The 25,792-nt window shown below is 40.2% G+C and overlaps 1 protein-coding gene across 4 annotated transcripts in view; it reads left to right on the forward strand.

Moving 5' to 3' along the window:
• Positions 1–7,712: 7,712 nt before the first annotated feature.
• The window catches only part of RPRD1A (regulation of nuclear pre-mRNA domain containing 1A), a 46,704-nt gene continuing 28,624 nt past the window's right edge, over positions 7,713–25,792 (forward strand). The window contains exons 1-7 of one of the 4 annotated variants that reach the window (XM_052786831.1): positions 7,714–8,095; positions 19,305–19,434; positions 20,161–20,267; positions 20,351–20,445; positions 21,404–21,530; positions 21,629–21,804; positions 24,370–24,983. In XM_052786831.1, the coding sequence (XP_052642791.1) occupies positions 7,945–8,095; positions 19,305–19,434; positions 20,161–20,267; positions 20,351–20,445; positions 21,404–21,530; positions 21,629–21,804; positions 24,370–24,378 (795 nt within the window). In that variant the 5' untranslated portion in view covers positions 7,714–7,944 and the 3' untranslated portion in view covers positions 24,379–24,983. Of the gene's footprint in view, positions 8,096–19,304; positions 19,435–20,160; positions 20,268–20,350; positions 20,446–21,403; positions 21,531–21,628; positions 21,805–24,369; positions 24,984–25,792 lie in introns of those variants that run through there. The other 3 variants (XM_052786828.1, XM_052786829.1, XM_052786827.1) reach the window with 3 other exon arrangements.

Below are 25,792 nucleotides of genomic sequence, written 5' to 3' on the forward strand. Positions count from 1 at the left end.
CTAAATCATTAATTTCTCATTAAGGACTGACTCCCTGATTGTCCACACACTGTACATACTGATATGCACCGAGACAACCCTTGGGGTGCTACCATCTGGCTCCTCAGGTGGGAAATCTTGGACTTGAAGTGGAAGCAGCTTACTTACGTGCAAGTCCTACTCTCACTGGCAAGAGAGATGCAATTGAGCTGGGTCTGGCTTGAGCTGCTCTGCTTACAGTAGTCCAAAGACAGTAGAGTACTGGGGAGACCGTGAGCCTCCTTTCCCTCACACTGGCCCCAGTTCAAGTTAAAACAAAAGCAAAGCGAACAGCCAGTCTGCACCCTGGAGGACTGTCCAGGAGAAGGTTGGATTCTCCTTTCTGGGACAAGAGCAAATCTCTGGCAACTATGTTGGTTTGGAAATTCTGTTTGATGGGGATAGAAAGTCACAGGTATGTGACACGGCATACAGCTTCTGACAGCCAGAAGAGGGGAAATGTCAGACAATGCCTGTGGGCAGCCACAGTCTCCCAGCATTGCTACAGCACTCTCAGCTACAGCATCCTTACCTTGCTTCCAAACTTTCCTGCCCCCTGCTCACCGTTTCCCAAGAGAAGTAAGAATCCCACTTCCATAGAAATGAGGGGCTTTTACTCTAACTGGGGAGCAGCTGTGGCCAGATGTGACAGTATAGGAGAGTCACCTAGTGGTAAAGCATATGGTGGCCTGGACCACTACCAGACAATGACAGCATGTCTGGTCACCCCTTGATAAACCACAGATGTCTGAAGAAACATGGACTTTCCACTGCATTCACAGCTGACTCCCGCACACAACTGCTTATCCGTCACCAACTCTGACTACGTTTTGAGTCGGGTATGACAAAACGATGGCACAGAAAACAAGTACAGCAGAGCACCACGTCACTAACAACTACTGGCAAAATTACTGTGCTTGAGTCATGTTCCTGAAGATGTTGCAAGAGCAAACTAAGAACTCTTACTGCCTGCACAATCTTCCTTTCCACATACCCTCTCCTCATTTATTTTCTTTCCTCAAAAAGCGGGCTCAAAAATACAGTTTTGGGGTGAACAAATAAACATCCCTTGGGAACAGCCACCTAGCACTCTGGCAATTCTTAGGTGTGCTTTCAGTGTAAGGAAGAGAGAAGAGCTAGTATGCATCAAGAAATACATGGATTTTATTTATGGACCCCCCCATGCATTTGGGGAAACTGCAGCTACTCAAGTAATTGATACTTTTGACAACATAACTGACGGCTAGCATGTAGAAGATACGTCTGACGGCTTTGTAGTAACAATTCTAATAACAGCAGACCTCTCCATCCCACTCAGCCTGCTCATTGATCAGTAGGAGTGTGGAGGTAAGTGCACTCCAGAAGACAACAAATACCGACTGTACTGAAGGATCACACTGCCATGCAAGTTAATCTGAAGAGCTCTATGTGATAGGAGAGTGATGTTTTGTAGCTGGACAACCTATCGTGCTATGTGGATCCAACTGATACAAGCCAAGCAAGCTAAGCCCTACGATGTAGATTTGTACTTGAGCCTGTACAAGTACAAACCAAGTCGTACAAGTATATCGCTCAGCAAATGTGAATAGTATAGTATATAGACGTAGTCTAGAGCTCTACTCCACCATCCTCCTGTTCAAAGCAGGGTCACGTACGAGGTCAGACCAGGGTGGCCAGGGCTGTATCTAGCTGAGTCTTGAGAATCTTTAAGGATGGAGACTGCAAAACCTTTCTGGGCAACCTGTTCCATTTTCTGACTCTCCTTGTGGTGAAAAAACTTTTGCTTTATATCTAGTTGGAAACTTCCATTTCAGTTTATCACCATTTGTCAGCCTCTCATCATGCATGTCCATTAATTATTCCATTTTTCTCGGTAACCTCCTCATAGGTATTGGAAAGCTGCCATTAGGTTGCCCCGAAGCCTTCACTTCTCCAAGTTAAACAAGCCCAGTTTCCTCTGTCTCTCCTTCTGGGTTCTGTGCTCCAACCATCTGACCATCTCAGTGGCCTTCTGCTGGACTTAAGCTTATAAATATTTTTGCTATACTAGGGGAGACCAAAACTGAATGCACTATTCCAGATGTGGTTTAATGAGTGCTGACTGAAGGTGAATAAGCGCTTTCCTTAAACCTCTGGCTATGCTTGTGGTAGTGCAGCACAGCATGCTGGCGGCCACCACCTCCAAAACCAAGAGCTGAGTACACCGTAACAAAAATACAGTGTCTGCTTCCTACAGGTGAATGGTTTCTGGGACATCATGTTCTCTACTGGATCACAAAGGTGAATCAGCCCATTTCCTTTGATTTAAAGTCAAATATAAATTTGCGTTTTCAGAAATTTCAAGAAGTTTCTTCACCCAGTATATCAATACATTGCCGAGTTTTCCTTTTCCTTGCAAAGATAACATTATTTATTGTTAAGAATGTGCTTTATTATTTTTATGCTGTGACTGAGCTATATACACTTTAGGGCACATATTAATGATTCATTAATATATTGCTCAGATGTTTAAAATTATTCAGCCTAATGTTTCATGCCTTTCTGCACACCTGAGTTAATACATACCCTGGAGTGCTTCCTGCATAGTTACAGCACTCTCTCTACTAAGGAAAACTGGGACTTGATTGCATCCATATATTAATCACAGTGTATGTTTACATAGTATGACTTCACTTAATAGCATAATGATGAAGAAGCCGGATGTACATAGCTGCCTGGCTGAATGCCTGACTTTTAGGAAAAAAAGAAAGGTTTTCTACAAACATCTTTACATCTCCACAGAGGGCCAAAGAAATCACAGAAATGCTAGAGATATTTTTTCTTTTAGATTATATCATGCATCTTTCTCCATAAGACATGGGAATGCCTTGCTGGATCATATATACATATCTCAGTAAGTGGTTTTTGTTAATCTCCGAAGTAGCAAGTAATTTCTGCCTTTAATGAATTACATTAAAAAGGTGAAGTGCTTAGTGGCAGGAACTCATGTAGAAGAACGATTATTCACTCTGAGGTTTTTGGCTCCAGTAGGCAGCTCCTGTAAGTAACTTCAGTGAGCTTCTTCCTTCCATTTAAGCTTTCTTTAGTTCCCTGCCTGCAGGACTTCACACTGATTCAACTCAAATTTTTTTTAACTTATTTATTTATTTATAGTTTCTGCCAGGGATATGCCCTCTTGTTATACAGGTAACAAATGGGGTTTAATGTTTCTGAAGAAATTACCCAGATGAACTACCATCTCTCCGTCAGGAATCATTTTACAGCTGTATTTCAGGGTCATCTTTTTGCGTTTCTCCATTTTCATGCCCTTATTGGGATATGGAAGTAGGATCATTTACACAGAATTGGGTCATGAGATGCACAAGCATATGGTGACAGATGGAAAAATATTTTTCAGTATGAAACTTCAGAAACTGTTATACTGGATGGACTGGACACTTGGAACAATAAAAAGGAACTGATATGCCAGTGTTGTATTTTTGAGATCCAGGCAGCACTTGGTATGCTGACTAACACAAATTCTCAGGCAGGAAACAAGACTAGAGAAACCTCATTTCTCCTTTAATAATATTTCATCTCCTGGGTGGGACTATTTGAGAAAGAGCTCCAAAACAAAGATAAAAATGACAAAACGCCAGCCTCACACAGAGAAAGATCTGGTCTGTTCTGATGCAAGAGCTGGTTTCAGCTCAAATCCCACATGGCTGATGAGTAATGTTTAGTAAACCAGTAAACCAGTATATACATAGACTTTTACTGCTCTATGTAGTGCTGTAAAACAAGGGTTCCTAAACAATTCCAGTGAAGCATAGAATATTACTAAGGATAAATAAATCATCCAGTTACATCTCTGGGCTTCAAGAGAAAACAACTTCTAAAGGTAACAGCTGTAAGGGGGGAGTACCAGACTGGAGTGCCCTGGAGGAAACAATTAAAGTTAAAATTGACTCTGAGACTAAGACATGTTCATATCAACAAACCATGGAATGAGATAGGTAGGCTCAGTGAACAGCAGTCAGGTGGTGTATATTTTTAACATAGTCTACACCTCTTAGATTTGGCAGGTAGAGTGCTGTTCTGCAGAGCAATAGCAGCCAATTCACGCTGAACTGACACTGCTGGAGCACAGACAATGGCAGTTTCACTGGGGCTTTGCCCATTTTGCCTCTCGGCACTCTGTTAACCAGCACAAACTGCCACCTTTGCCGCTCCTTTGGCCCTACCTGAAAGCAGAGAGATAAGAGACTCAGTATAGACAATCTGCCTTCTCTACCTTAACGCTGATCTCATTTTAAATTTTGCCTTTTCTTGCCAGTTTCAGATAAAACATCTAAACGCGTATTGTCTTTTGTTATCTCACTTTTAAAATGCTTAGTGATAAAAAAGTCATGCTCCTGTCTTGTGGCAGTTTAATTTTGATCATGCCTCCAAGTGTACCAGCAGCTACACCCAGCTAGATTTGCTGAAGGGCAGTCCAAGAAACAAGGTTTGATGTTCTGATGATCAGCTGGAGTGGTTCAGGCAGAGAAAGAGCGCACATGCTGGTTTGTGGCTTGGAACAGTTGCTTTTGAGACAGCCCTATAGCAGAGTCAAGATGTTGTGTGCCCCAGCACCTCACTAAAGCAAGCCTTCTCTTTGAATTAAGACTAGATAATAGAAATGCTCAGATATCTGGGGGGAGAGCAAAGATATGGACTGATGCGTTTTGTGGTTTTTTTACCTCTCCCACAATGCACCATAAGCATTGCTATTTTAGACACGGATCAGCCCTTCTAGTGCTTAAACAATTCCTAGGATTCCCTCAAGGTAACAGAACGTAAAACTTCCAATCATTACTAGGGTTAAATTCCCCTCTTATGGAAGGTTTTATGTGGATGTCCTTGGTTGAGGGGAAGAGAAACAAAAAATCTGCGGCCAGCATAGGAAGTGTAAGGATGCTATATAGCCTCTTGGCGACTGCAGTCTGAAATGTAATTACATCTTTCAACTATCCAGAGCTTCCCAGTCCCACGTTCTACAAAAACATCAACCGAGTAATTTATTCATAGTCATTGTCTTACACTTGCACAGGGCTCCTTTCTCTAGGAGCGGGAAAACACAGCGAACTACCACCAACCCACGGTGGTCAGACAGAAGGGAAGCAGTGCAGAATTTCATTCTTAGGGAATGAGAGGAAAGATGTTATTACGGTTTGAACACAGGAATGGGTGGAAGAAAATTTGCCATCTGTTGGCAACTCCGCCCCTGCGGACATGGGTGAATTTTTTTAAAGGCAGGTGGATAACGTATGAATTGTTTCTGAATGAAAGTTGAGGTTTTCAAAGCTCTGCAGCAAACGAACCCTCCATCGTGCATACTTGCTGTCTGAGAGTCACTTCACTTTGAGTAAGTCTCGTGGTAAATTTCCATTCACTGACTGGGTAAGCATAGCTTTTAAAATTAGATTACTGATGTAAACATTTACGATTACAAATTTAAAATGTGCTATAAAGATTTATGGGGAAAGTAAAATATCAATTTTGCTGTACATTATATTATACACTAGATCATACACAGACAATAAGTCACTCTCTTGGTATTTAAATATATTTATTTACAGAACAAATACCTATCTCAGAGGATTTATTCTTGTTTGTAAAATGTTCTGATAATCTGGGATAAAAAATGCACAGGAAGCAGTAATAAACATTTCTACAATCATTACTAAAATTCTCTACCAATTTCCTGCTCTTTTTCCTTATCTTTTTTGCTTTAACTTCTAAATTTCACTGTTTGTTCCTAGATACTTTTTAATCCAGCCTTGTATGTGAGAGAAATGTTTCTCTTTCCATAGTTACCCACAAGTTTCTCCTGCTAACGCTAGAACATATGCCTCCAGAAAATGGTATTTGAATGTTAGTTACTAGATTACCATTCATATTTCATTTTTCTCATGCTTGCATCTGTGTTAGCTCTGTCTTAATTTTAGTTCACTGGCCAGTTCTACTTAATGCCAGAGTGTCCTCTGCTGTACATAGCAAAAATAGCAATATATTACAGGTTCTTTCATTCATGATGATCAAAATGCAGTGAAGTGATAGAAAAAGAGACTCTGTAGGGATCTGTGCAACTTCTCACTTAAATTTCTCTGTCAAAAGCATTTTTGCAAAATCACTTCTAGTCCCCCCCAAATCATTCGTGCTACAGATGATTCTGTAAATAGAATTCACATTAAAACCTCCTAACACTCCCACCTCGCCCTCACCAATGTTTTATGTTTAAAGGGAAGATTTCACTAAGAACAAATATGAGGAAAATTGCCTGAAGACAATCCTGTGGGACATCGTCTCTGAATGTCAGGCATGAAATAGGGAGAAAACTTCGTAAAGTTTTAAAAATCCTCTACAGATATTTGTTTCATAACTAACTTTCTGCTGTTTGGTGAGGACAAACTGGATGTGTGAAAGGTTATAGGAATACTCCATTTTAAGGGTTGCTACTTAACCATTGACAGGATGTCCCATGAGTAAGGTATATGCATATTTTTCTAATTAATACACACATAATTTTATAGAAATATTAAAAATACTGAGAGAGACATTATCTGCAGTGATAATTATTAGCTACAGAACTAGGATTCAGGACAGACCTGTAGGAGTTAAGGTGGATAGTTCTCTGAAAATGACAGTTAGTTGGCAATGTTTCAAATAAGAAGTGGTGTCAGGTGTTTTTTAGAAGAGCAGCAGGAAGGCTAGAAAAAGCTTACGTTAAGACTGGAAATGCTACTCGTGTCAGGCGGCATAGAGCACCTTCCATGTAAGGAGGACTGACTTGGATCCTTCAGCCCGAAAAATGACTGCAGACGATACAATGCAAAACCTATGCAAGAATGCAAAGGTGAGCAGAGAACCTTTTTTATTCGCTATTATTTCCAAAACAGCAGAAGTAGCAAGGATTCAGTAAAGATTTAAGGGAACAGGTTTGAAACACAACTAAGAGGCAACGCTTTTGCACGTCATCTTGTCATTGAACAGCGGAACCCTCACGATACTGTCAACGCCAGAAAGACAGTTTTTAAAAATGAAGCAAGACACGTTTGTGGAGTACGTGTCCACCTTGCAAAGATGAAATACCATGCACCTTGGCTCACAGTAAGTTCCTTAACCTGCTAGGTGAAAGACACTGGCAGGCCCGGGTTGCCTTGGGGCCTTTTTTGTGTCTGGGTTTTCACGTTATTTCCCAGGGCAAAACGCTGACATATCTGGCCTTTTGTAGTAACGGCCCCTAACTCTTGCTTTTCCTCACCGCACCCTACAGCCTCCCAGACCGCACTGGGAAACCTCTCCAAAGCCCCTTAGTAAGGCACGGCTGGCACGCACAGGCTTTTGGGCGTGTGGCCACCTGGAGCGAGGCGGGCTAGCGAGGGAAGCCTGAGGAAAACCTGAGGAAAACCTGAGGAAAACCTGAGGAAAACCTGAGGAAAACCTGAGGAAAACCTGAGGAAAACCTGAGGAAAACCTGAGGAAAACCTGAGGAAAACCTGAGGAAAACCTGAGGGAAGCCACCCCGGCGCCTGAGGCGGGCCGAGCCCTGGGAAAAGGAGAGCCGCGCGAAGGCTGCTGGGAGAGGCGCGAGGACGGCGGGCGCTGGCGGGGCCCCACCCCGCTCCGCCTCGTTCTGGGCCCCTGCCGGAAGTGAGGGCAGGAGGAGAAGGGGGGCGGGGCTAGGCGGCTCTCCGGGAGGTTCGGCCGCCGCCATTTTGTTAGCGCCGGGCTGCCCGGGTGCGCGGAAGTGGCGGCCGGCGAGGCGGGAAGGGACGGGACGGGGCCCGCCCGGCTCCTCCCCTGCTGGGGCGGAGAGGCGGGGACTGAGCGCGGCCGAGCCGGGTCGGCGGAGGCGGCGGAGGCGACGGCGGCGGGGGGGGCCGAGCCGAGCGCGGCCCGGCGATGTCGGCGTTCTCTGAGGCGGCGCTGGAGCGGAAGCTCTCGGAGCTGAGCAACTCGCAGCAGAGCGTGCAGACCCTGAGCTTGTGGCTCATCCACCACCGCAAGCACTCGGCGCTCATCGTCAGCGTGTGGGAGCGGGAGCTGCGAAAAGGTGAGGCTGGCACGGCCGCCGCCGCCGCCGGGCCTTTTCCCGCCCTCGGGTGCCGGGTAGGGCCTGCCTTGGGGGCGGCGGCGGCCGTGGTGGGAGGAGGCCACCCTCGGGTGTGCGGCTGCTGGGGGGAGGATGGTAGGGCTCTTCGGCCTGTCGAGCCGGTGAAGGAGGGAGGGAGGGCCGGCCGGCCCGCCCCGGCGCCTGGGGAGAACGGAGCTGCTGGGGCAGGTGTTAAACCCCGGGTCTCAGTTTCTTGATTGTTGCGGGCTGGGGGTGCTTCTCCTTCCTCTTTTTCCCCCCCCACCCCCCTGGCTCCTTTCTTCTCCCTCCCATTCCGCCTTCCTCCCTCAGTGAGATGCTTCCGAGGAGGCTCGTTCTCACGTTTTACTCCTCTTTTTTTGCGGAAGGAGAGAGGAAAGTGGGAAAAGGGAGGGAAGGCGGAAAGCACGGGGTTTAGGGCTTTTTGTTTTAATACTGGCAGGTACGGCTCTTCCAAGACGATCCTTTTTAGGTAGTCTTTCATCATGTATAACAATAGTTAGCTGTGATACTATTTAAGTTTCCTGACGCGGTGGCTTTGTCCACTCGTGCCGGCAACTATTCTTTTAGGGAAGCTGAGGAGGGCAATACTCAGGGGGAAGAGCAATTTAATGTGTCCAAAGTGGTTTTTACTTACTGTTTTTGCAGATGGCTAATACCGATGTTAGCATAATAAAGATGTGTGTTTCTTTAGCTGTATTGAGTATTTGATGTTGAGCCTGCAGACTTAGATTCTTACGTGGCTTTCCTTTTAACAGGAAAGAACTTGAAGCTATAGGCAGTGGCTCAGGGACTGAAAAGCAGAAATGGCATCTGAAGGTTTATTTGACCTGACTGGCAAATAACTTTATCTTAAGCTGACTCATTTAAGAAAAAGAAAAATCACTTGCTAGAGCTCTACCTTGCTTTAGGAAATGTTACTGTATTCCAATAGCTTCCTTTGGAGCCCCATTAATATGTGGATCTTTAATGGGAAAAGTGAAAGGCTAGGTTTTCAAGCTGAGAGGAAAAACAGCAGTAAGCCATTACAGGACTTAGGAAAGAGAAAGCAATCTCTTAGTTTCACGCAACTAAGAGGAATAGTCAACTCGCAGAAATGATGTGTAATGGAATACAAAGAGTGCATGGCTGGATCAGAACTACCTCTTGGTTAGGGGGCATAACTTCACAGCAAATGGATTGAACTACCCTTAAAATAAAAATCTCGAGTATGAATTATACAAAACTTTACAATATAGTATGGAAATATGTTCCTATAAACTCTGTAGCTTTTCACATGGCTACTGTGTTTTTGTTTAATATATGCTTTTTGTGCAAAATGTTATCTTTTGAACTTTCAGGCATGAGTTAAATTATTTTTTTCTGTTGCCTAAAGAAAGACATATTTGGTGGCATATTTCATCTTGTGAAATAAACACATTTTCACTATATGTTTGTTGCAAGCTTGCTTTCTTGTTCTGAGAACAAATGAATGGATCTCCCATCTGTGTCTGAAACATTTCACATTTCTGGGCCTTCTAAACAAACAACTTGAATGTTTGGTGTTCTGAATGATATCAGAAAGCTATCTTAAACTAACTGGTACAGAGCTAGAGTTTTGGTTGCTCCTCTTAATTAACATGCATAATACCAGTTCATAATAATCTGTAACATTAGTGGTCAGTCCTTAACTTTAGTATTAGCATAATTTTCTTGTGCTCTTGGACTAATTGGAGAAATGAAATGGGCTATGTATTTGAAGGTGGTATTGAGAGGCAAGGATAATGATCATCTTAAGAACTCCTGGGAATGCTTTGCTTTTTCTCAGCTTTCAATGTCTGGCTTCCACTTTTAAGCCTGTTCTGAGGGTGTAGCTTAGGAGCTTCGGATGAGCGTAGCTGCTGCAGTTGGTTTTATCTTCAGTTTGTTGAAGCTGTCGTCCAGCTTTTGCTGCTTCCAAGTAAGATTTTTCTGGTGACCTCTTTTTGGAAGCCAACCTTCAAGGGTCTGTGGAGAGTATGTGATAGTCTGCTTCCGGTAGGAGTAGCCTAGTTGCTTTCAATGTCCTGTACCTTTTCTTCTGGGCTTTTAAGGCTTATGTGAAGTGTTTTTTCTTCCCTGTGTTCCTCTACCACTTCATTTGAAGCTGGTGTAGTTAATATAGGCAGGATGTATTTTAATTTTCCATCTCTGATAATAGTACCTAAGCTTCATAAATGTTAGCTTACATTTGGCTGGCACTAACTTTTTCCTAATAGCAGCACAGAATTGTAAGATGGTCCCTAATCCTCGAAGGGTGGATTTAGTGGTCAGAGCAGACAGCATGTGGAAAACGAGAAGGAAAACCAGTATGCTGTGGTGAAGTGACTTGCATAAAACATCACAAAGCAGAATGCTGGCAATGAGGCTATAAATAGAGTAGGTTTAAGGCTCCTGACTTGCCCACCATCCAAGCTGTAGAAACATGATTTCCCTCCTACCTGAGAGGAAAATGATCTCTATTTGGGGAATACAGACACAAAAATTATTGGCATTGTTGGCTGCTATTGCTAGCCAGTAGTGTCCTGGAACTGAAGCTTGAACCTTGCCTTTCTAAAATTTATTTCCTTTCATTGTATCCCTTTTTTTGTTGTCATCCCTGTCTCCAGACCTTCCTTCCAGCCTACTCCCTTTCAGGCTCATGGAACATTGTATAACCGAGTTGCACACATAACAGTGTGATACTACGTTTTTTCTGGATGCTTTCGGTTTTGGTAAAAGATCCCTTGTGTCAGATCAGCTTGCATGAACCTTTCTGAAGACGTCTTTAGTTATTCATGAAAACAAGTGCTAGGATCACGGCTCTTTTGTTCCTGAATGTTTGGTTCTGATTCTTTTATTTTTAAAATAGTCATTGTCTTTATATCACGTTGGAGTAGTAGAGGTGAAGAGGCAGCTTTTCAAATGTGCATGTAACTTAGGTAACATAAAATCTTAGTCCCTTTCTGTTTACTTTGATTCATTGATAGTGTTTAGGTCCCATATTAGGGCATCTCTACAGATCACTGGTTCCATACACCTTCATCTACAGGTTTTCTACAGTTGAACTTTCTTTGATTCTCTTGGTTAATTTTTGCACTTAGATGTAAACAAAACTCGCACATCTTTGTCATAACTTGGAGCAGTTACATAACACTGGATTTGTCTTGCTGTACTCCAGTGTTGCTAAAGTTGTATTCAGACAGTTGTTGTAACTCATGATTACTGAAGGAGAATGCATATATGCTTTTTCCATAATACTACCATAACTTTTATATGTAGTTCTTAAAATACTGGCATGTAAAATTCATAGGGTCATTCTTAGAAATAATCAAAAATTGGAGGAAAGCTAGTATAAGGTATTCTGGAATTGACTGTATTGTGAAAGTCCTGATAACTCTGAATTGTCCAGACGCTTCTAGTAACATCACAAATATTTAAGGAAAGGATGTTATTTTATACAACCAGTAGTTTGATGAAATTATGATAAGGAGTTGCATATAATATGCTTCAAGAGGCTGAGTGTAGAGATGTGCTGTTTAATGACTGACCTCAAATATGTGCTAATGAAAAAAGTATGGATGAACTGTGCCACTAGCATAGGGCTGTGGCAGAGCTGGTGCTCTGCCTGGGGTATTAAGTATTCCTGATTCTGCATCTGTGCAAAACCACTCACGTGTTGCTCAAAGTACTCCACGTTTCAGTGTATGTATATTAGTAATCTGTTACTATGATTAGTGGAGAATAGATTCTGTAGCTCATTGATCTTTTGTTCATTGATGAGTAAAATGATGAGAAAAGATGAATAGAATGCCTTTAACTTAAATGACAACTGTAACGAAATAACAAAGATTTCTCCTGTTTTGACAGATAAGCAGAGGTCTACAATGACAACAGAACAGCTCCTTTTCCACTCTGCTGTTGGTTAAATATGTCTTTAATTATTCTGATGGGTTTTTTGCTGACAATGTCTTATACTGTGCTGCTGCTGAAAATCCAGCAAAACCAATAATTAGTTTTGAAATAGATGAGTTCCCTGATGGAAAGCTGGTGCTGCCACAAAGGAGACTGAGGATAGTATTGTCCCTTTAGGCCACAGCCTGTGTTAGCACTGGCTTATGCTGATCATGAGTCTGCATTCTTTTGAATGTCATAGTTGATTTATGGAATAAATAATTTGGTGGGGAGGCTGCTCTTTCAGTACTTCATTTGTAGTAAATGTCTTAATAACATGAATCTCGTGCAGTTTGGATTTTTATTCTAGAAAACTGTGGCTTTTTTTTTTGGTACTTGTGATATGACAGCTTCGTGATTGCTTCAGAGTAACTTGTGTGGATTAACTTTTGTGATAATGTGGCCACATAACCTAATTATTTTACAGAGACCTTTTGATTGGGGGTTAGGGAGAATTTTGTAAAGGCTTGAAAGGTGTGCATTGAGGAAAACGATCCTGCTTCAGCTAGATTTCAGATGTATGAAATGTAACACCCAAAGTTAAATAGTTAATAACTTAGTAGACATAAGCTGACTCAGTAGTTAAGTAGTAGTAATTAATTAACTGTAATGTGACTACATGACTCATTCCCAAAATGCAATGGTGGGCCCATTAAAACTATTTAATTTTGTGTATCCATAAAGGGATTGACTTACAGGGTTTTTTTTAAACTTAAGTAGTGGCATTACACATACAATTTTGTTGCGTAAGCCTGCAGCCACTGAGCGGCTGCTGAGAAAACCCTTAGGAACCCCCTTGAAGAGGCTCTTCTGAGATAGAGGCTGTTGAGACTTATTTTCTGTTATTTGCAAATCAGGTATGTTCTCTTGCATACATCTCTTGCTCCCTGGTTTCAGGATTCTCTGCAACTGTAGGGGTTTGTTGTTTGTGTTTTTTGTTCTGAAATGAAAAATTTCGATTCCATAATTCAAAAGCATCAGCCTTCAAGGGTGAATGGTAAGTGCTTGCTCAGTAGGCTTCATGTGCTATTTGCTATACTGGGTTAAAGTGTGTTCTTTTTAAAAGGAAAAAAAAATTACTAAATATTTGAGTTTGGTAATGTGGTAATTTTTATTTCAAGCTCCAGTTAGTTGTCTGTAGTATCTTCCTGTCAGCTCATTTTCTGTTAGGTTTTCCAGGTCCAGCTCTGTCACTTGTTAGGTGTTTAAGTCCTAGTGATATTTTAATAGTTGTCGTGTTGTGTCTTTAAACCTTATTTCAGATTCAGGTATCTGTTTCCTCAGAGCCTGACATGGCATCTCATAGATTAGTCAGTCTCAGAAACTGATGCTGAAGAACGCAACATCCTCCCTGCCCCTTAGTCACTTGTCCTCTAGTTTTAGCTCTCATCTGTCACCCCACCCATGTCACAGGGATTGTTGTCTTCACTGCAAAGCTTATCCAGGTTAGCAGAGCCATTGTATATTTTCTTTAAGGCAGCTACAATTGCGTAAGTGCATGTGGGCTGCTACAGAGGGATGTATTTTTAGCGCTCCACTCTGCCAGTTTACCTGCTGTTCCATTTTATTGTGCTTGAACTTTTTTTTGGTTTTGGGTGTTGAAGTCATTCAGTGGTATAAAATGCAACTATTTTTGCTTATTTATGGCTGTCTACAACTTCTGCTGCTGGGACGTACGCTAGTGTTTGGGTCCTCGCTCATTATAGCTGTTGGCATTGATGCAGTACGTTTTTCTGAAGCTAGTGGCTGCTGTGGCAGTTGCTCAATGCTGTTGAAAATTGGAAGATAGAGGATCTTAGTAGGCAAATTTAGAAGGCCTAGCAACATTGAAGCTAGAATTGAAAGACGTAGTACATCTGAATTACTCTTGATATTCAGTCAACTGCTTTGGAGCAGAACCACAGCCAAAAGTGGTGGAAATATATTGCCCTGCAGATGTGAATTGCATTTCAGGAAACAAGTTCCTGATTTAAAGCAATTATTTTCTGTACTATGTAGTGTAGTTTTTCCACAAAGAGAAGGAATCTTTTTCTGCTGGTGGTTGTAAGATTATTTTACTTAATGGTGATATAGTGTCATGGGCCAGTGTGATACATTTGAGAGAATAAATAGATTTTGTTTATTTAAAAGAAACAAAACTATGGCTTACTGATTTTACTGGTTAGTAGGTGTTCTTGAGGAGGCCAGTAATGTACTTAAGACGGAGGTGCTTGTGGGTACCTTCCTGCTTATCCACATGAATCTTCTCATTTATGCAAAAAGGTTTGGATATCAACCAACAGCGGGAAAAACTTCAGGTGAATGCGAGTTGTTGAGTCAAGTTAGAGATTTACAAAATGACCTACAGTCAGGAGCAACAGATTAGCAATATAAGAATCTTTCACTTAAAGTAGTCACACTTGGATTGTGTAATCCAACCTGATTCATTGACTCTGAGTCTTGAAAGAATGCAGTGTGTACAAATCTATATTCATTTATTGCTGTACTACTTGTGTCCTGCTATCTTACCTGTACCTGCCTGTCTTTCATCATTCTGGTTCTGAATACTTAAGTGCAGTGTCTTTTTCCTATCCTAAAACTGTTGTTATTGCTGTCAATTCATACCCATCTGGGCATTGTACCAGCCAGGCGATGCAGTGAAAGGAATTGGTTTGTTTCACATTTAGGTAATTCAGGATACACTAAGTGTGGTGAGAAGCTTCTACAGAGTAATTATGTTGGAATGGTTTCCTTGGTTTGTGACCAACTTTCTCGTGTCTCTCTGGTAATTTGATGCTGATGGCCTCTTTCCAGGCAGTGGCTGTATGCTGTGTTCCCTTTGTCTACTAGCCTCCAAACTCAAAGTCAAGATACTTGGACCCTCAAACCTTGAACACACGTTCTGTGGGCAATCTCATTCCCCTCTCTGAAAAGGAGACACAGCAGTTCTCAAACGTTGGTAAAATTCACCAGGAGAATCAGGTGACTGCAATGTTGAACCCTTAGTTTAACTTTTTCTTAACAGAAGGTTAATTAATTTTAAGATTAAGTGCTTGTTGGTACCACATGCCTTTTATGGTTTTATTATCTTTGAATTGTCCTTTCTGGTGGTAGCCTCTCAAGTGACTTTTTACAGATATGCTTTCAGTCATGTTACCAAAGATGCTGCACTTAATCAGCTTGCATAAAAACTCAGGTTAGCTATCAGTGTGAAGGGTCAGTGATCTTGCACTCAAGTTTCAGTGCTGCTTGACTTAAAAAAGATGAGTTGGGTCTTGTAATAAAAAGCTTAAAAGCTTGTCAGGTGTTTACAAAGATGTCATGTAACTTCTTTTGCAAAGATATGAAGCATGCTATGACACAGCAAGTGTCCCAGGGATTTTGGGAGAAGTGCTGACACTCATATACTCTGCTACATATATGTAGATTAATGTAATTCAAAAGCAATTGAGCCAAATCTTTATTTGAATCCATATTAGAGAACTTCAGTAAAAAGGAGACTGGTTAGTGCTGATAACTGTTGCGGGATTTTAACCTACTGATGTTCATTTTCTCAAAACCTCGTGTTAAATGATACTTTCATTTGAGGTCAGTTGGCATAGCAGAGCTGGCCTGTAGAAGGTTAAAGCCTGCCGGCCTGTAGAAGGTTAAAACCTGATGTAACATTTTCAGATGGGTCAATAGGCTATGTACTTGTAGTGGGATGTAAGTAAAATCTCTTATGCTTGTGTGTTTCTCTGTAGTTTCTTCCTTTATGTCTAAGATGGCAAGTATCTCTCAGCTCTAGGGAAGAGGTGTGGAACAGCATGAAACTAATGGGCATGTTTCTAGCAATCTTCCTGAGACCTCAATTTCCAATGCCAGGAGGTAAACCTGGAGAAGACAAATATGGGTGATTATGCTGGCTTTGATTGCCAGAGTTAACCTCAGTGAAAATAACATGCTTACTGCTTTCCAAGGTAAATACTAGAGTTTCTTGCACTAAAGTGGTGGCTCATCAGAGTTCTCCAAGTATTACGGACTCAAGCATACAATGTCAGGGCATCTATATTGGACTGGCAGAGAACCAGGAATACCCAGGCCAGGCTAACAAATATGCGTTCCAAAGAATTTAAGACTTGATACTGAGGATGTCAAGTCTCTCCACCATAGATGCCTGATGACGCTGCAGAGTATTCATTGGCATTTAAATATGTCAGATACTTTTTTTTTTTTTTTTGGGGGGGGGGGGACACTTGGTTTCAGTTGCAAGCTGCCAATCCCAGTTAGCCTCATTGTGGATGCTTTAAGAGTAATCTGCTTAGTATGGCCCTTACACCAACCAGCACCATTGACATGTTAAAGTATTTCAGAATCCAGCACTTCAGGGAGCTGCTTTGGTGGGTAAATGGTAAATTGAACTGAAACAAGCAGAGGAGTTATGTGAACACTGCACAGAGCTTCTGAAAAGATGATTCAGTCCAACATGGATGCTTTCTTAGCAGTTTTGTGTTTGCAGACTGTACTGTTAGTGTACCAGAGGTACTGTGGGCTTTCATTTTCTTCTGACAGTAAGACTGCTTTTGCTAATAGCCTTGCCACGTGTTGAGGACGCTTTTTTAAATAGTCTTAACTGTTCTTTGATCCATTTTGGTGTTCTGAGATACATCAAAGCGCAGGGCTGAAAAGTTAGTGTCACTGCTACTGAAGAGAGATGCTTTAAACAGATAATTTTTTTCAGAACAGATCTATCTGGTCTGGAATTTTGTATTTCAGACTTCAATAGCTAATTTACAGTCATAGCAGCAATAGAACACTTTGCGTTTTTTTTCAGCTCAGAGTTGTCAACCTCAGTTGCTAAAGGTTACGTTGCCCTTTAGTCTCGTGTGTAAGGCAGAGCGGTAGTAGGCCGGGATGTAACTACTGAAGATTGGTGAAGTGAAGGGGACAGCTTCTTGAGAGTAGGCGTAATTTTTAGCTTTGGAACTTTGGAATTAAATATTACTTCACAATGTTCTTTGTTAACGTAAGGGTAGAATATTAGTTGAATTTCTAACCAAAGCCGCAGATAGCTTAATAGCGTTTTGATGATTTTTGTGCATTATATGCAGCTTTGGTTCTGTTGAATTGTAGTAGGAAGCTGGAAAGGTGATACTAGAGGAAAGCTTGAAAATGACTTTTTGGATTTTAGCGTGCTTTTTCCAAACATGGTATATTGATCTATTTAACTGTAGTGAATAGATCAAGTCTAGACTTTGTGAGAATCAACATCGCCTGACTTCATGGCACTGCATACATCTCCTGTCTTTACCAGCTCAGTTGATTTGGTTACTTGTTGGAAACAAGGAAGCTGAGGTCTGTCACAAACGAGTTGCATCACTGAGGATTAAAACATGACTTTTCTTTCTGTGAAATGGACAGACAAGGACCTATTGTGCATGCAGTTCAGAGGATGTGGAATGGGGAACAGTCTGCTTCATTAGATTTTGAGTCCTAATTCTGGGCTTATTTAAGAAATGGGGCAGGCAGGCATGGTCAGCTTTGGTCAATGCTAGTTAATTTTCGTGCGCCCATGAGACAAGACCTGTTTTTTAAAATTCTCTCTTTGAATAATTCAAAGCTTTCTATGTAACAGAACTATGATTTACTTGAAACATAGGTAGGAGACATGTTGCTATATTGTCAGTTAGTTTTTAATATAGAAATTAAGTAGCATAAGTTTATAAAATCTACATTTTAGTTTAGCCAGCTTTTGACCCAAATAGATGAATTTCCTAGCTGTCTGCATATAGTGACCTCACTGTTTGGAGCAGACTTTTAATAGATCCACCTTGTGTGGAGCACTTCCGAACTAATTCTTTTTTGCCCTTTTTTAGTTTTCCCTGATTCTAAGAGATAGGTGCATTTTTACTTTTAATGCAGAGGTTTTCCCCCCCCACTTAATCCAGAACTCTCTTAACTTGTTGGATATGTCTGCCCAAGAGGATGGGAAAAATTCAGTACTCCGAGGAGAAATCCTTCAGAGGAGTATTTCTATAGTGCAGAATTTATTCTCAAAAACAATTCCTTAGAATGGAAGCATATCAACATTGAATTTTCTGTTTGTACTTGAGGGTACTGATTCTGCATGTTTGAGAGGTTTCAGTGGAAATTAACATCACATCATACTGGGTACTAAGCATGAGTTTTAAGGAATCCTAGATTGGCTTTACCACAGTGCTGCTTTCCTCGAGAGAGCAGAAAAAACTTAAATCCTGTCTCTCAAGAGAAACCTCTTTTTAAAGTCAGAGCATACATACTGAGACTGTGTGGTGATAATGGATATTGGAAGTTTTTCTGGTGTTAACACAAGGTTAGAAGGGTTACAATAAGAGTTGCAGCTCTGAGAAACCTGTAGACTTACGAAGATTAGATGAAGTGTGGTGGTAAATGAAAATACCTAAGTAGGAACGCTTAGAAAACATGGAAGAGATTTTCAAAAGCAACTTGTAAATATGAAGCTTGTAATCTATTACATGTTAATGGGAATGGGGTAGAATGCTTAAGACACTTGGAGAAGAGATGCATTGCAGGAGCCTAAAAGTGATTTTTTTAAAACGTTTTCTTGATGTTACAGCTGCAGGCACATGAGTGTTTTAATGATTAGGAGATGAGGGAGGGGAGTATCATGGTGATATGGAGAGACTGACTGTTCAGTTTGCTCAAATATGAGAATGAGGGGTGGTTATGTAAGACTGAGTGAAATTCAGATCAAAAGGAAGAGGTTCTTCACATGAGTGATTGTGGATCTGTGAAGCTTCTTGTCAGAGGACTTCATGGGTGTAAGAATTTTATGCAGGCTCAAAGGGAAGCTGAAGTACTTTGAACAAATCCATGAAGACTACCAAATGGACAAATCACATAAGGCTCAGGAAAACACCTGGAAATAGTTGGGGGCTGAAGAACACTTTGGAGTATCTTTCTTTTTTTTTTTTTTCTGTTTATTTTTGGAGGTGGTGCTAGAGGGAGCTTATGTCATATTATGAAGGAGGAGGAATCTGAGCAAAGAGTTACAGCAGAAGGGAGAGAAAAGCCACTGGGTGACCAAAGTCTTTTCACATTTTTAAATACAAAATCAGACTGAAATGTTGTAAGCAGTAATGAGAATAGGAAAAACATATTTGATTTGGGTTTTTTGTGTTTAGTATAAATGTGGATAAATAGGTATTAGTTGGAGGAACTAGAATTTCTAATAATTCTTGTTTATCACTCTTTTTATTAGCAAAACCAAATAGGAAGCTGACATTCCTGTACCTGGCCAATGATGTCATACAGAACAGCAAAAGGAAAGGACCAGAATTTACGAAAGACTTTGCTCCAGTAATAGTGGAGGCTTTTAAGCATGTTTCAAGGTACAGTAAACCATTATGTGCACTGTCCTTCATCATCCTTCATCATACTGTATTTGAGGGGTATTTAGAGAAGTCCTCAGTTCATCTCTTCTGACCCAGCTAGTCCTTGTGCTATTTCTGTACTTGAAGTCTTGTTAATTTAATTTGTTCAATTTTCTTTAGATCTTGGATAGTCTTAATGCCGTTGCATGAAGTTACATAGTAAATTCATCTGCATTCAGTCCCTTTTGCCTTAGAAAGCTGTTAGCTGTGCCTTAAATTAAGACTTGCTTTCAGTCTTTATAGCATTTATGTGCTACAGCAGTTTGCTGTGTTTCATTACTGGTGTTGCATGATTTGTTATTCCCCAGCAGCCATTCATCTTGTTGCATGAGGATGCTAGAGTCTTGATACAGAATTATTTTCACATGGTACGCAGCTGTTGAAGCAACACAAACCTATTTGCAGTGTTTGCGTAATAGGGTTATAGACCTACAGATTTATGGGTTGAGCAAGCAAACAGAAAGAGGGGACTGGGCGTTGGTGTTTTTCTTATGTGCTTGCTGAGACATCTTGAACTGGTCTTTGCTTTCTTTTCTTTAAAATGTGATTTTGTTTTCTGAGGTTACTGGACTTCCGATACTTTGGTATTGCTAAGGTATGCCAAGGTCCTTCTGTGACAGATAATCATACGGCAGTGCTGTACTTTTCCCTAGTGCTGATTTTTGCTTTTTTGCCTTGTAACAGTGAGTCTGATGAAAGTTGTAAGAAACACCTTGGCCGAGTGCTCTCTATCTGGGAAGAAAGGTCTGTTTATGAAAATGATGTATTAGAACAACTTAGGCAAGCGTTGTGTAAGTATTTTGTGTGTGTATGAAGATTGAGTCTCTTGTTTGAAATGTTATTTCCCTGACTCCTCTGTTTTGTTTTCATTTAGATGGGGACAGAAAGGTGAGGAAGCGCACATATGAACAGATAAAAGTTGATGAAAGTAACTGTTCACCTCGAAGTTCTCCCACTGACCCTCCACAGGTAAAAGCATGTTTATAAAATTCTGTATTTGTGTATGGTTTGATAAAGAATTTTTCAGTTACTCTTGTTTTTGAATGGTCTCTGTTTTTCTTTTTAATGAGGTACTGTTTGGGTGAGGGTGACTATACCTGAAACTTTTCTTCACAGTACTTCAGGTTACAAGTGGAGCATGCTCTAACTTTAGTCAGTTTGATGCTAAACCAAAATGTATGAACTATATATCCAGCTTTGTCCACGTCAGGATTTCAGCATTAGTTTCTACAATGTTTTAAGTTCTCATTTGGTTTCCAGGGAGGTAACAAGTAACGTGTATTAAAATAAGATTGTTATCGATTTATCAATAAAATACTTCTCAATGTTGCAATCACTGGTTGGGAAAAGTTCTTGTCTACCTTGCATTGTTATAGCTTCTAGAATTCTTGTGGGTTTTTTGTTATGGTACTGCCCCATCTCAGAAGGCTTTTTGTTATGGCAAGGAATGACTGTCCCCAAATAATCACAATTTAGTATGTTTCTCTGTAACAGACATCTGGGCTTCTATGAACATCAGCCCTACTTCCAAAAGCAGTGCAGTGATCTAGTCTGATGTGATAGTGAAGCAAAAATACAAGAAAAATAATTTCAAAAATGTATAGTAAAATAAAAGGTACTGTAAAATAATCACTACTGTCAAAAAGAAAAGATTTATAAGTAGTCCTATACCAAGAATTTAAATGAAAAATCTATTTTAGGAAGGTGACCTTTAAAACTAGGAACACTTCAGTGTTGTTCTGAGAATTAATGGCTTGGTTTTGTTTTGTTTTCCATCTGAGAGGGGATAGAATGTTAGTATAGTGCTGATATCATAAATGCTTTTAAAATTACCATCAAATTGATTCCATAAGCTTATTGTGAAATGCTGTTTTGTACTAGGATCTGTTTATTTAAACTAGTTACCAATCTTGCATGCTTTTTTCAGACCACAGATCTCATTAGAGCATTACAAGAACTAGAAAACGCTGCCTCTGGGGATGCAGCAGTTCATCAGAGAATAGCTTCTTTGCCTATAGAGGTCCAAGATGTGTCCCTGTTAGACAGAATAACAGGTGAGGGTTGGGGATCCAGTAACTGAAATGCTGTTCTGAGAACTTAACAGTATGTAATGAAATCATGCTTTACTTGGTTTTCTCTGCTTGCTTTTTAGATAAGGAATCTGGAGAGCAGCTTTCCAAAATGGTAGATGATGCATGTATGTTGCTGGCGGATTACAATGGCAGGTTGGCAGCTGAAATAGATGATAGAAAACAGCTAACTCGAATGTTGTCGGACTTTCTCCGATGTCAAAAAGAATTCCTTGCAGAGAAAGAACATAAGCTGGAAGTGCGTAATGTTTTGTTTTAGTCCATTCTTCACTAGAGCTTGTTCTTGCAAATGTTTTTAGTTTGCCTAAACAATTTTTCTCTCCAAAGGTAAATATTTAATTGCTGCTGTTAGGTCTTTGCTTCCAGCACATTATTAACAAGATTTCTTTTGGTTCTAATGTTCTAAATCTATTAAACCAGCTCAACATTAGGTAATGTTACAACTGTAATCACTTTAGTGTTTTTCTTTCTGGTTTTTAGCCTATTCAGTCTTCATTACATGTACAGACTTAGTTTCAATAGTGCAGATAGAAAGTCTTATCCTGAATGGTACAAACTTAATTCTTCATAGAGTAAATTTTTTTTTGTTCTTTTTATTCATTGTTGTAAGTCTTAGTTGTGTATTACATTGTTTAATAATATCCTTTTAGTGAATAGAATGATCTTTCTGGTACTTGTAGGTTTGTGAAGGTACCCACTTAAAGGGTAAGAATTTAATTTCTGGTTTCAGCACTACTTTTTAACCTGACTCAAACATCCATTGGGCCCAGTAAAATGTAGTTTTAGCTTCTACAGCCTCTGACATGGCTGGTTAGCAGCACTAGCACTATTAGGACAGGGCAAATCATTAATAGAAGAAGGATGCAGAGTGAACAGCTCATTATGAGCAAATAATCCCCTAAGTTACTCCGTTCTTTGCTACTACAAGTCATCTGTTTTCCTTTCCTACCATGTAATACTGTCAAGCCTCCTGTTGAACATCCGGCGTATTCTGAATAGGTCCATAGTTTCATGTCCATTGCTTCCCAAATACCTTGTCTCAGCTTTGAGACATAGGTTCCAGCGTTAACTTGAGTATTACAGTAATAGAACTGAAGCTGCATCCTTCTGCAAGGGGAGATAGCTGAATGGTTGCAGTGCCCTGTAACTGCAGCATAAGCATACATGGTGCACAAATTAATTGCTTTTCAGGTTTCATCACATAGGCCTGTCAAGAACATTTTCTTCACTCTGTGGCTTCTTTACCCTTTTCTAACTTCAGAACTTGAGTTCAGATTTTGTGGTGTCTTTGTTCAGGAAAATGCTGTTCACAATGTATCTGAAGTGATCATTCAGATCAGTTGTGTCATTCCTAGACTACTCTTATTTCTTGACTCCCTTCCTTTGCTCTGTGCCTCACAGAAAAGCAATTGATGAAGGTTCTTTCTGTCAACTTCACTGTGTTTATCCTGTGGGAAGAATATCAACCAAGTTCATGTAAGATAGGTGGTATGCACAGTAGTGCTGATTGCAGTAGCAGCTGATCCAACTGCACAATGGAACCTGCAAGATTAAAGAACAGGAAGCCTTAAGCTTTTCATCACCTGCCTTACCTTCCCTCTGTGTGTGTAATGTGTTTGAAGGATAAGTTCCCACAGTACCAGCGTAGGACTGATTGTCTTGAGACACTTCTTTTTGTAGATCATTACTGGCAATTAGACCCTGTTTAGGTATAGTAGACCACTGGGATAGTGAGTTGCTCAAAAGGCAACTGTCCTTCAGACAGATGTATACTTCTGTAAAAAGACGAGAGCTCAATTAATCAGAAATTACAAATGGAGTGCAGCTGTGAACAGATTCCACCTGTTTGATGTTTTCAACAAATAAAAACCAGTTTAATTTCCCAATGTTACTAGATCAAAGAGTTTGTAACTGTAAGAGAAAGCAATTGCTTATTCCCGGGCTGTCATGGTCCTTAAAACTGGGTTTCTTGGCTGAATTATTTTAACTGTTAAAGGATCTCATTCTAATACAGCACACTTCCTGTTTTGGACTGGTTTCAGAGGTCTTTCTTTAGAAAGCAGGAGACAGTCTTCAGTATCTGTAGCAGTCTGTTTTAAACAGATGAAGTCCTAGGATGTTGAGGTATACTGTTAGAATGTTTTTAGACTGATCAGTGTGGTATAAATGCAGGTTACTAATAAAAAGCTGTGAGCCAAGATGGTGTCAACCCTGGGTACTAATAAAGAGCTATAAGGCAAGAGATTGTAAAGAACAAGAACTTTAAGATCAAGCTTCTAAATTTATGTTAAGATGAGTGAAGTGACTTTATGCTCACTACCAGTAGTGCTTTTTGGTTTGGGAAGTGCAGGCTGATAAACATTCTGAAGTTTTGAAATGTAAGATCAGGATGTCTTCATGATACTGTCTATAGGTCCAGCTGACTTAGTTTATCTTTTTATATTATTATTTTTAAGAAATGGCTATCTTCTGATGTAAACACCAAATATCTGTAGCCAGATGCATTTGTTTTCTGAAGCAAGGACTCTTGTTTTTACAGTCTTAGGAAATACCATACCTCAGATTGAGCCTTGCTTCTTGGCTTCTCATTTGAAATAGCACTGGAAAGGGGCCTAATTCTCTGAGAATGTATTTCTTGAATTGTCTGGTCCCTGGGTTTTGCTGCTCAGGTTTGATTTCTGGTGAAATTAATTTGCTCTAGACAAGCTTGTTTCCTTTGTTAGAATTCTGGCTACTGACATTTTTGAGTATGACATTTGATACGTTACAACCCAGAGACAGTCTTCATTTCTTTCTGAATTAGTATCACTGATCTGTGAGAATATTGCTGAGATCCTACCTTACTGATTTGTCCAACACCCAGGTATGGTAAGAAACAAGTGGTTGTATTCTTAGTGGAATCTAGAAATGTTACCTGCTGTTGACCTGGTTTAACAGTATTAGAATTTGAATGTCCAGAGAATTCTTGCCAGCTTGAAACTTTAGATGGGAGCTTTAGACCTAAATTTGCAGATGTTTTATCTTCTGAAGAAAATTTACAGGTAAGTAACTTTGAATAACCAATCTTTCCATGAGTAGTTTTTTAAGAATAAGAGTTTCTCTAATAGTAATTTCTAAACAGAAGTGCATGATTCCCATCAAAATCAAGGTAATGTATGCATTAAATCTTGACAGGAAATTTTGACAACAGATAAGTAATAGGAGCTATCGTGTCTGCATCAAAATTTAACTGTACTGCTTAGTAGGTGACTTTCATTAAGTCTGCTCTGGGTAAGTAGTGTCATCTTTAACTCTTCAATTGTTTTCTTTAACATCTGTCTAGCTTCTGTTGCAGGTGGTGGACATGGACCTATCTTCTAATGATGTCACCATCCATTAGTACAGACATCCTGCTAAAAATAAATTTAAGAATCAAAATCTTGTATTGTCTGTTGTTTTTGAAAACTGAAGAGGAGGAATTCTGTAACTACTCATACCAAACCTCTGCTATTTTCATCTATATTCTCACAAACGTTACTGAGTTTATGCCTGAGATGGATGAGTATTTATCCAGTGTCATTCCTTTTTCTTGAAGATTAAAACTTTCACATGGTTATTCCTAAAACCCACAAGTCCTTTCGGTTAAATCGTTCAAAATTCCAAATGCAGAAGTTTGGGTGTCACTTGCATTGAAGCTGCCATTACCAAAAGGAAAGAGCTGTGAAAACAAGACTTTTTCAGACTTTCGCTTTTTAACTTACACTCTAGCTATTGGGTTTACATGAACATCAGAAATGAGAAGTGATGGATATAGAACTTGTCCTTCACAAGCACAATAAAGAACTTTCACTTTATTAATGTACATCTATTCTACATTTAATGTAGGTAACAAAGATGTATTTTATAATTGCTCTTATGCCCCTTTAGAGCCCACCTCAAATTTGGGATCATCCTAAAGAGTATTTTCCCTTCACTTTTGTAAGTTTTAAAGTAGTATAAATATTTAAGGTTCAGTGTACTGTAGCCGTATCTGGAAACTTGTATAGGATTTATAGGTAGATGTGATTCTGTCTGTTAGAGAAAATGGAAATATTTACAGAAAGATCTTTGTAGGAACCCTTTTTTCTCAGAACTTGGAGGACTAATATAATTTCCTGTTTTCTTCTACTTTGACTGACTCTTTCCTCTCTGCTTCCTCCTTGTGTCCCTCTCCTACCTCCCTGCCCATCCCCTAGTTTTTGAACAGA

This window comes from Harpia harpyja, chromosome 5 (genome assembly GCF_026419915.1).
Source record: "Harpia harpyja isolate bHarHar1 chromosome 5, bHarHar1 primary haplotype, whole genome shotgun sequence".
NCBI lineage: Eukaryota > Metazoa > Chordata > Aves > Accipitriformes > Accipitridae > Harpia > Harpia harpyja.